The 12,006-nt window shown below is 35.9% G+C and overlaps 1 protein-coding gene across 2 annotated transcripts in view; it reads left to right on the forward strand.

Moving 5' to 3' along the window:
* The window catches only part of ZNF385B (zinc finger protein 385B), a 298,732-nt gene that overhangs the window by 230,293 nt on the left and 56,433 nt on the right, over nucleotides 1-12,006 (forward strand). Inside the window, exon 1 of one of the 2 annotated variants that reach the window (XM_058189530.1) lies at nucleotides 4,731-4,948. The exons of the other annotated variant lie outside the window; for it this stretch is intronic. Within the exon in view, the coding sequence (XP_058045513.1) occupies nucleotides 4,940-4,948 (9 nt within the window). The 5' untranslated portion in view covers nucleotides 4,731-4,939. Of the gene's footprint in view, nucleotides 1-4,730; nucleotides 4,949-12,006 lie in introns of those variants that run through there. 2 annotated transcript variants of the gene reach the window in all.

Raw genomic sequence — 12,006 nt, forward strand, 5'->3', positions numbered from 1 at the left:
ATCTTAGAATCCTAGCCTCAAGGAAGCTTCCATTTAAAAAGGTTCATCTTGAAATGTGAGAGAGGAATCGAGGGACATGTGAGACATCAGAGTGAGGCAAAATGATTCCCTGAAAGAGGATAGGATAGTTTCAGAATGAGGGACCAGAAGAGCTCCAAGGACAATTGATCTCAAGAGGAAGTACTAGAGCCTGGAGAAGCAAAGAACATTTCTCCAGACCTATAGAAAGGCAGACAACCAGGTTCCATGATGAACAGTTAAGCTGATTTTTCTGAAGAAATGAGATGATGGAGGGAGCTCCAAACTAGAATCCTTGAAGCCGCATTTAGTCACAGCAAGTAAAATAAACTGCTCCTAGAATTCCAGCTGAAGTTTCCAATCTCTTACAGTTAGGGATTATCCCAAAAAATGAACTGGTAAAGCAAGCCAGAAAATTTTTATGTCTCTAAGGTAGAATTAAAAGTTTTTAGGCAAGGACCTGTGATCAGGTTATGGTGTTTTTTTAAAATGTATTTATTAGGGCTAACTGCCATCTTTATTACATCTTAAAGCAGCAGTTTATTTTAGAGTATCTTTTCTTTTATGTACACTGAAAGCATATGCACCAAGACAAATTCCTTGTATGTCCAATCACACTTGGCCAATAAAAATTCTATTCTATTCTATTCTATTCTATTCTATTCTATTCTATTCTATTCTATTCTATTCTATTCTATTCTAGAGGTACAGTCTGTATTGCAACCAAAGAGAATAGTCTGGAGATTCAAGGAATGTGCTGAATATATTTGCAAATGTCCACATTCTCTGGATACCCAAATCCTTTTAGCTGTTGGCTTGGTAAAAAGACAGTACTGTTGCTCTGTTAACTCTCTGTTGTGGCCACTCATAGAAATCCTTCCTCTAACAGGGGTATCAAACTGGTGGTCCGCAGGCCAGATGCATCGCACACAGGCCATGCTCACCCCAGCTCCACGAAGGGGAAAAACATGAGGAAATGTCATATGGTGGCAATGTGATGTCACAAGATTGACTTCCATGCTAGATAAACTAGGAATATCTGTGGTGTTGTAATCTCAACATGGTTGAAGAAGGCTAATCTAATGTATTTAATAAGGTTGGGAGAGAGAATATAGCATTATTTAAAGACTTTTAATTAATTCTATAAAGACCTTTAACTAATTCTATAACAGCATGCCTCTAGGATTTGGCAATTAGTGATTCTAGAATTTGTGCTATGAAAACTTTCTGAGAATACCATATTTATGTAGTAGCTAGCAAAATCTCAGTTGATTTCAAAAACTTAGGCAAGGCTGGCCCCGGATAGTACTTTCATGGGAAACTGCCAGGAAATACAAGGATTATAGACTAGAAATTGCCCAAACATTCAGTAGAAAGCACTGGCTAATCACTTCCATATTGTTACCAAGAAAACTGAATTATCATAGTTGAACTGAAAGTAGGCTTTACATTTACACACACACAAACACACAAACACACAAACACCTTCTATATGAGTTGTAAGTTATTTGACCCCGATGGAAAGAAGCATTTTGTGGATAATTGAGATTAAGTATGCCTAAACATTCATAGAAGTTCAGATAGTTAAAAATAAGGCTAAAGTTAAAGAATGTAAGCAAATTTTTGATACCTTTTTACTGGTAGCATGATGCAGAAAATAAAAGGAAAATCTAATGTTTGCCATGCTCTTATTTTCCAACATGAAATAATTTATTATACATAGATTTTGACTGTATATTCAAATGAATGCCTGCCCTTGATAGGGAGAAACTTCTCTTAACATCATGTTTTTAACCAGCCTGGCGAGATCTGGGGTAGAGTTGAGGCATATAGTGGATTTATGTTGACATCTGCTGGCTGTTAAAAAGAATGTTTGAAAAATAACCAGTCAATATCCCCCTTTCTGTTGTGCAATAGCTTAATTGTTTTATTTATTTATTAATTAATCCTTGAGCAAGGGAAATGTCTTGATTAGCTGCCATTTCAGTTAAAAACTACAAAGTTTAGGAAATGTGTTAAGGCACAAGTCTGTCCCTTGATGTGCTGTATTTAACAAAATAATTTCATGTAAATTGGAAATATATGGTACTAGTGCCAATTTTGTTAGAAATTGAAAGAAAACACGGCATGGAAAAATCTCTGAAAATAAAAATGGGCAATGATTTGGACCCCTCTAATGTCTGTTTGCCTTCTAATATATATGATATAGTAGTTGATCAAATAGTTTGTTTACTTTATACCTAAAGCTATTGTTTAAAATAAAATATTCATTAACAGACTTTGTAAACTTTTCTGAATGTATTTCAATATATTCTCTTTCTCAGCAAAAAAAAAATTAAACATAATCTTTGACTTACGATCACAACTGAGTTCAAAATTTCCTTACTAAGCAAGATAGTTAAATGAGTTTGACCCATTTTGCGGCCTTTCTTGTCACAGTTGTTAAGTGAATCACGTAGCAGTTAAGTTAGCAACAGGGTTGTTAAGTGAATCTGGCTTCCCCAATGACTTTGCATGTTGAAGAGTCGCAAAAGGTAACCACATGACCCTGAGACACTGCAATTGTCATAAATACATGCCAGTTGCCAAGCCTTTGAATTTTGATTAATGGTGCAATGGTCGTAAGTGTGAAAAGCTGCAGTGACCATGCTGCAATGGTCGTAAATGTGAAAAGTGGTCATAAGTCATTGTTTTCAATGCCTTGGTAAGTTTGAACAGTCACTAAACGAACAGTTATAAATTGAGGATTATATTTTGAGGCAAGATAATTCAGATCTGAAGGGAAAATAATATAACGTTTGTCAGGTTTTGCTTATTTCCTAAATAGCAGTTAAATAATGTAATAATCATCATTAGGAATAATGCAAATAAATTCATTTGAAACTAATTTGGATGTTCAAAAATGTTTAAAAATAAAGGTAGTCCTTGATTTACAACAGTTCGATTAGTGACTGTTTGAAGTTACACCAGCAGTGAAAAAAGTGACTTATGACCATTTTTCGCAGGACCATTGTAGCATCCCGTCCAGAGTCACAGAGTCACATTTGGATGTAAACGTGATCACCTTTTGTGACCTTATGACAAGCAAAGTCAATGGGGAAGCCAGATTCATTTAACCATATTATAAACCTAACAACTGCAGTGATTCACTTAACAAATGTGGCAAGAGAAGTCGTAAAATGGGGCAAAACTCACTTAACAAATTTCTCACTTAGCAATATAAATTTTGGACTCAAGTGTGGTCAAGGACTACCTGTATAATGTTTGCTCACACTATCTACATTGACATGCATGTTGTAATATTTTGTAAAATCAATAAACCAGTTGTGATTAACTTAAGCCTCAGTGGCTTAAACTCAATTTATTTTACCTTGGGACAAAGCTCTTTAAAGAAAGAGACTGATGATCAAAGATATCAAATAAGACCTTTTATTTAGAGATTATATTTACAGCCTTCTGGAAGCATCTGGGAAGGCCAAGTACTGAATGGACAACTGGAATTTTCCATTAATTCCTGGGCTCATGCCCCTATTGTTTGGTGTATCAGTCTTAAACATTGTACCTTGATGAATGTATCTTTTCTTTTATGTACACTGAGAGCCTATGCACCAAGACAAATTCCTTGTGTGTCCAATCACACTTGGCCAATAAAAAAAAAAAAATTCTATTCTATTCTATTCTAATTTGAGGGGTAATTATATTGCTCTGCTTACATAGTTCAAACATAGAAATAAGAATATTATTATATATTACCTCTAGATTGACTTTCGTAGCAGTGAATTCAATTATGATATTTCAAAGATAAAATAATATAAGCTTTAGTTTAACATTTTTGGTTAGATTAAATTTTGTTTAAAGATTTTTTTTAAAAGAACTAGATTATTTGAATAAAAATTAAAATCCTTTATATATGTTTTAAGTTTTTTTTTAAATTTTATTTATCAAATCTATTTCCTGTCCATTCAGGCAACTCTGTTCAGATATTCAGAAGAATACTTTCATATTTCCATTTCACTTATGAATGATCCATAGGCATCTTTTGCATATTATAAGATCCAAATGCCAAATTAGATAGGCCTTTTGTCTTACTAAGCAAACTCTATTTATTGCTAAACCTTTACATTGACTATGAATTATAAGATAAATACAATGAATAGCAGCTCTCATTTATATGGATTATTTATTTATATTTTTATGGGAAAGAAAAAACACATATACGGAGTAATATAGTTATTAAAATTTGCCTACACAATATATTAGGTTAATTATATGCTTTAGCTCCTTCCTAAAATATCCAAAATAGATTGGATTAAACACTTGGTAGTTTATTTTTAACTAAACAGTCTTCAACTGTGACAAGCTTGGGAGCTTCTCTGATCAGCAAACAACTAACAGCAACACATTTCACCAATTATTCATCCTGGCATGTTTAATTTTACTTAACAAAACTCACTAAGATCAGTTTTCAGGCACTGATCTTCTGGCAGTGACGTACTGTTTTACTATTCGAAAGGATGTAAATCAGCCGGCTCTCGGTGGTATTTAAAGTGTATTAATTGTTAATGTGTAATCTTTTTGAATTCGAGTCAAGAGGAAGACTGTATTCAGTTCTTCCGTTTGGGAAAGAACATCAGTTTGCTCCCCTCAGAGTACAGTACTAGCTTAGCCTCCCGAGACTCTGTCAGCCTTATTGTTTGTGTGACTTTCTCCTGAGGCTGCTTGCTCTTGGAGACAAGAGATTCTTATCACAGTCCAGGCTTCACTATGGTCTCGCTTTTTAAATTTTAACCACCGACTGCTTGGTGTGTGGTGCTAGCATTGTGGAAATCACAGGAGGAGCATTTACCGGGTCTTCGAAACAGCTCTCCCAACCGCACACTTTCTTCATGCTGATCCTTTTCGCTGGAGCCAGCCACTTCAGATGGTTCAGGTACTTGGCATTACTGCAATATTTTCTTCTTATCGGGTATTGCGATTGCGGTTTAATAAGCGGGGGGGGGGGAAGCGTTTAAAAATCACAATGCAGTTTCTATTTATTTTTCTGAATAGAGACTTTGCCATGTAAATGCAGCAGGAAATATATTGCATGCTAACAAAGGCAGTAATAAATACTTACCAATTCTATGGCATTTGAGCTGGAAATTAATACTGTTTTAAGAAGTATCCTGTATGTGTGCCCCTGTATGGAGTTTATAATGTGACTTAAGTCATTCACTGTGTTTATGATTTTATGTTTGGAATTGGATGGTTAGAAATATTGTTCTAAATCAAACAGCTAATTTTTCAGTTAATGTATTGTCTTGCCTTTGCTCTCTTAGATTAGGAATGGTCAGGTTTTGCAGTAAGTTGTTTATGGAATGCTTGTTTTAATTTTCGTAATTAAAAACAGTGTCACTTAGCCACACGCTATTGCTACCTTTGGATACAGTTCTTTTATTTAAGATTCACCAGCTTAAATGGTTATAGGATTCAGCAGAAGCAGCACTATACCTCCATGACTTTGTCAGCCTGACCAGTTTTGACTGATAAGAGTTCTTTTGCCACTGAAGGAGTCATTCAGTGGAATGACTTAGACTAGGTCCCACAGGTGCTTTCTCAAGAGGCAACTGGTCTTTCCGGTTTTTCTTTGAAGACGTTTTGCTCCTCATCCAAGAAGCTTCTTCAGCTCTATAGCTGAAGAAGCTTCTTGGATGAGAAGCAAAACGTCTTCAAAGAAAAACCAGAAAGTCCAGTTGCCTTTTGAAAAATCATCTTTGTGACAACCATGACCTGGATGACTGAGAATCTCCATAGAAACTTAAACTGGGCATCATCATAGGTGTAGCATGGGTAACACTGAGGAATAGCATAGCTATTCTGTGTAATTTCAGCATGTCCCATTGGCGGCATGACTTTATATCTGCTCAGCCTGGCAGAAAGAATGGACTTAATAAAATGCAGGGAATCTTATAGCTATATGGACTCTGCTGCCTTAGCTGAATGTAGATCTAGGTACATGAGGCTGTATATTACTGTTTTATTTACCTAGAGCTGAACTCAAGGCAAATTTTAATAGGAATTTACTATTGATTTCTAATTTCAGAAATATAAATATTTACTTATTTATTTTTCAGTATTTATGTACTGCCCAATTGCACAAACTTTAGATAGTTTAGAGAACAACTTAATAAAAACATTTTTAAAAAATCACAACCAACTATGATACAAGCCCATACAAATCCAGAATTAGAAGACAATAGGCAAAAATGTAAAGCTTGTCTGAAAAGCCAAGTTTGAACTGCTTTCCTGGAAATGTGAGAGAGCCATCTGAATCTTGGAGTTTGCTTTTGCTGGAGGTTTAAAGCAGCAGTGGAGTATTGTTTCCAGGCTACTACCCCATTTTGCTTCCCAGCTGAAGAAACATAGAGCATCCCTGCTGTATAGAAAAACAGGCTGGTCAGAGCATTATGGAAAAGATACTCTAGCCCAAGTTTGGAACTGCTTTAAGCTTTAAGCATTGTACTCCGAAACCTACTGGAAGCCAGTACAATTCTTGCGGTGTAAGAGATATACTATGGAACCAGCTCTCACCAGTCAGCATGCGGGCTACTACATTCTGCATCAGACGCGGTTTCTGAGTAATCTTCAAGGGCAGCTCAGAGAAGGAGTAAAATACAGAAGCAAAGAGAGTAGGGTAACTATTGCCGGCCACTCAAGAAAGGGCACAATTAATATAGAAATGGCTAGTTTATATTACTATGTAAAAATAAAAACTTGAGGTTGGATGTTACTAGTTTACTGCACCAAAGGAAGTCGGAAGTCAATGCCTTTTCTTTCTTTTACCTTTCTTTTCTGTACTCTTCCCTTCCCCTTTCACTCCCCTATTTTTCCTACTATTTGTTTTCGTATTTTTTTGTATGTTATATTATAAACATTTTTTTTAAAAAAAACAACAACCTCAAAGAAAGGGCACAATCGGCATATTAGCAAATTCACTTCTATCTATGTTCTCCTCTGGACAGACCATCCAAGTGGGACCATGAGTCCAATAACATTCTCCAGTTGCACATAAGCTCCTTTGGGGAGACTCTAGCAAGATATTAACCTACTGGATAATAGCATTCAACTCCAAGCTCATCCAAGTGACTTTATGAACAAAATGTCAAGGAAATCTCTTACAGCAACCCAAAGGAAGAGTTGCTGACTTGACCCATCATTGGGGAACATGCCATTTTAAAATGCACTGCTGGACAACATTCCACTGATAAAGCACTCTTAAGTCGAAAAATTTGCATAAGGAAGTCTATGACCTTTCAATTATCCTGTTGAAAAACAGTTGGAGTTAAATTCTTAACTGTGTAGCTGCAGTCAGGTGATCCTAGTGACTAAATAAATTCAGCTCAACCCATAGTCTGCTTATTTTTTTTATTATTATTATTTTATTTACATTTATATCCTGCCCTTCTCCGAAGACTCAGGGCGGCTTACAGTGTGTAAGGCAATAGTCTCATTCTATTTGTATATTTACAAAGTCAACTTACTGCCCCCCCAACAATCTGGGTCCTCATTTTACCTACCTTATAAAGGATGGAAGGCTGAGTCAACCTTGGACCTGGTGGGACTAGAACCTGCAGTAATTGCAGGCAGCTGTATTTTAATAACAGGCTTCTTACAGCCTGAGCCACACCGCGGCCCTTATTATTAATAATACATTATTATTGATAATAATACATTCAAATGAGGAACTCTGGCACATTCTTTAATTAGTTTCTGATTCTGACAAGTTGGAGAGGAAGAAATTATAGTTTCTGAAATACATATGATGTAAACTAGGGAAAGTCTTTCTAATTTTTTTTTAATTGTACAAATTGGCAAAGGAAACACATGGTGTAAGTTAGTTTGCTATTTTTTTTAGATAATGTCTTAAGACATCAACTACAACACATTCAGCGTATGAAATAGTGAAAGTATGGACATAAATACAGAGTAATTTGGCACCACGGAAGATGTGCAAGTGCTGATGATATCTTATGGTTGTCTTTCTTTGGTTGGTTATTACTTTTCCAGAACAGGAAGAGATGGCTGATCAAGTTCTAATGATAGAGAATTTGTGGAATATCAGCATTGTAGGTAGCTTGTCCGTGTCAAGATCTTTTTGACAGTGTTAACCAATGGGGGGCAGTTGAGTGTGATGATACTGTTTTGCAAAAGTGGAAAAGAATTTTTTAAAGTATATCTTTAAGGACAGTACAATTTCTCCTACCTCTTTCACTTTTTTATTCATTGGTAGTTTTAATTTTGCCTTGGGAAAGAGCTTCAAGAAATTCTGATAAAGTTTTTGTTTTTCTTAGAGTGGGAGGAGATTAGGAAATTATTACAGTGACTTTATGAGCAAAATGCCTAGCATTGGTATAATTATTTTTTTATAACCCTGGGAAAGAGAACAAAGCTACTGAAAGTACCGGTACTACAAGTTTAGAATGTTTGGAGATTCTTCCGTTTATTCTAAGCAGTTCATCAAAAGGCAGTTAACAATAAAAAAAAAAAATGAAAAGTGCTGCACTTATGCAAATTCTGAGATAAACAGAGTCCTAAAGAGGGTAGTATTCACAGTTGTAAAGATTTATGTAGCATTATATCACATTTTTCCTTTCAGTAAAGTGTTTACTGAAACCTTTGTGAGAATCTTGCTAATGGGATATAATCAGCTGTCAAAAATTGAACAATCTAAAAAGAACAGCAAAAAAATTTAAATTTTCACAATTATGTTTTCTGTGTGAAATAGTGTATTCTCCCCACCCCCACTCCACTTTGCTGACCTTAGGAAAAGCACTATCGTACCTTTGTGCCTGAAAGCTGAAAAACCAGATTGTCTGCCTTCTAACTGGCAAATATTTCTTTTAAGCATTGTAATCGTGTTTTTTAACTGACAAGAATCCTAGAACAATTTCTTCATTGTGGTCTCTGTTATTGATGCACATGAGTTGCTTCTAGAAAAATTTTTTTGAAGCTGCTGGAATGTTTACAGATTTTTGGTGGAAACCTTGTCCTTCTTATATACTTCGTGACTAGATGCAGTTCTGCTCCAAGCCACTCTAGTTTGTTTTCAATCACCAGTGTTAATCTTGAGATGAACTTCATTCTGCTATATTGTTATTCTCCAGTTATCCCTTAATTTTCTTTCTTTAATATCTCTGATTCTTCAAAACTCTTTAGATTAATTTGTTAGGGCGCTTTGTCCTCCCGTTACAGAAATCTGACCTTTTGCAATATGGCTCCAAGGCCCCAGTTTCACAAGCACCAGCGTTAGTTTTCTTATTAGATTATGGAAGCAAATTTTTACATCTGTTGGAATATGTATGTATGTAGTCCATTGTAGACATTTGTAAATACTACCAGTCATTTTCAAACAATAATCCCAATCATTCTTATTTGTGAGCTACATTCTGGGAGCAAACCTAGAAACAGTAGACTCATTTTCTCCAACTGTCTTATCTTGTCACTAAAAAATTTCTGCTGGCTGCCTTGTGTCATTCAAATCATACATTGCTCATGGGATTTTTGTGCCATTATTAGCTTTACTCACTGACGGTGGTGAACGTTCTAAGAGAAATACTACAGCCAATTCCAAGCAGAGAAACAAGAAAAAGAGGAATAAATGACCATCTGAATACCAACTCCAAAGCTCTTAGTTCCATTCTACCGTGGTCTTCTCAAATGCTGCTTTCTTTGGTTATCAATTATTGATGTACTTTATATTGTCCACTCCTTCCTTGTCGGACATAGGAATCTGTGTCAAAAGGGGAAAATCAGGAAATTACCTTCTGATTACCCTTTTATCTTTCAGAAGTATCAAAGTCAGTATCTTCGCCTTTGGCCATCTCAAGATCACCAAGATCTTAAATGATCATTTCTCCCTGAAACATCCAAAGTTTCACTGAATATAATATATACTGGCCTTCTATTTCATCTTCTTCTTAAATTCTGCCATTTATAATGTCTTTGCCCAATCATGTAACAAATAGCAATTGCTCTCTCATTCCCCAGATTTTTCTCTCCATGAAGATGTTCCTTTGAGACAGAGCTCATATCCACATTCCAGTTTAGCATAGCCTTTTGACCAAAGATTATAATCTTCCCTCAGTTAATAAGGTGAATCGGCTAAAAACCTTTGGTCTCCCTTAGCAGAAGTCATGCTTTTTTGTCTTAATTTGACAGTAATGATTCAGATGCTTTTTCAGTTTATTCAATATCATCTTCAACTTTATCACTCAATGGGTGAGCCAGAATGGAGAGCAAGCATCCCACTCTACTTCTGAAAGCTTTTATTTCTGGAGTGAATACTCTCTTGAACTCATCAGTCTCAAACTCCAAATGCTATCTTTGAACTTGATCTTTCCCCAATCAACCATTCATCAAATACTTGGTTCATTTTCACGGTTCATATGGTTTCATTAATTAACTTTGGGTTCTGTTTTTTGCAAGATAAGCTCCACACCAAACTTTCCTGTTGCTTTCAAGCCATCACTAAAGTTATTACAGATTATTTCTCTCTTTCTCCAAATTGAGGTCTAAGTGTTCCTAGAAAGAATGGCAAGTTCGGATTTACAGCATGTTAGACTTTCATCCTTTTAACTATTTTCTTTTAGATGTTCTTGTTTCAAAATGATTACTGATGTTGTTCTTTGGGTAAATAGAATCTGATCTGCATATGTAGATTGCAAGCTGCATACTTTCACATATCTATAGGTAAAGGTAAAGATTCCCCTCGCACATACGTGCTAGTCCTTGCTGACTCTAGGGGACAGTGCTCATCTCCGTTTCAAAACCGAAGAGCCAGCGCTGTCCGAAGACGTCTCCGTGGTCATGTGGCCGGCATGACTCAATGCCAAAGGCGCACGGAACACTGTTACCTTTCCACCAAAGGTGGTCCCTATTTTTTCCACATATCTATGGTCCTTTATTATTGTTGCTTCCTTCATTTTACAGTAGCTGGCTCTGTTTACCAGTTTAATGTTTTGCCATGTGGTCTCTCCATAGCCCTGACAGTTTAAATAAATTTTAAAAAAAGTATTTGTTACTGGATTCCTCCAGTTCCAAGGTATCGGTTTTCTTCATATCTAGATAACTGGCTTCAGGCAGTATATTCTAGTGCCAAACTGTCTGGCAACATAGTTCTTCTCCTCCTATAGCATCATGGCCTCTGACTGAATCATTAGCAGTATTCCTTTCTTCCTTTGCAGGTTATCTGATTCATAGGTGCAGTGACAGTGCTACTGTAATTCCATACACTTCAGCCATTTGTACACAAAATATCCTTCCCAAAAGAATCAGAACCCAGTGGAACTAGACTTCTTCAACTACTTCAGTTGTACATCTGCTCATCTTTGGATGCATCTCGTACAGGATTGGTTCATACCTCTATTACATTTCTCTCAGCACATATGTAGGACAGTTCCCTTGTGTACTTAGCCTTACTTTTGTCTTATTTGAGATTCAAAGTCTCACACGCACGATCAATGAACACCAGTTCTGTTGTTGTATGTCATTTGTTTGTTGATTCTAAAATTAAAGGCATTGGAGAATATGTGTCCATTTTTCCCCCCATCTTGGTAATAAAAAAAAAGGGTTAAAGTGCATTTAAAAAAAAAAAAAAAGCCCTCAGGGATGGTTTCCCCAATTTCTTTTACATTAGAAAATTACAAAGCGTATTTTTTTCCTGTGGGATTAACAAAGGAAACAGTTCTCTCCAAGAAGATTAAAATATTTGAAATGTTTTTTTGTTTAGAAAGAATAGAATCAATTTTGGGCACCTTCCATTCAGAGATGAAATGTAAAATTTGTTACTACCGGTTCTGTGGGCGAGGCGTGGTGGTGGGGATAATGTGACTGGGTGGGCATGGCCAACTTTTAAAAAAAACTTTTAAAAGCATTTTTTCTACAACCACTTCAGCCAAAGAGGTTGTAGAAAAAATGCTTTTCTGTGCAAGTGCAAGTGTTCTGACGATC

Source organism: Ahaetulla prasina, chromosome 1 (assembly GCF_028640845.1).
Source record: "Ahaetulla prasina isolate Xishuangbanna chromosome 1, ASM2864084v1, whole genome shotgun sequence".
Classification (NCBI taxonomy): Eukaryota; Metazoa; Chordata; class Lepidosauria; order Squamata; family Colubridae; genus Ahaetulla; species Ahaetulla prasina.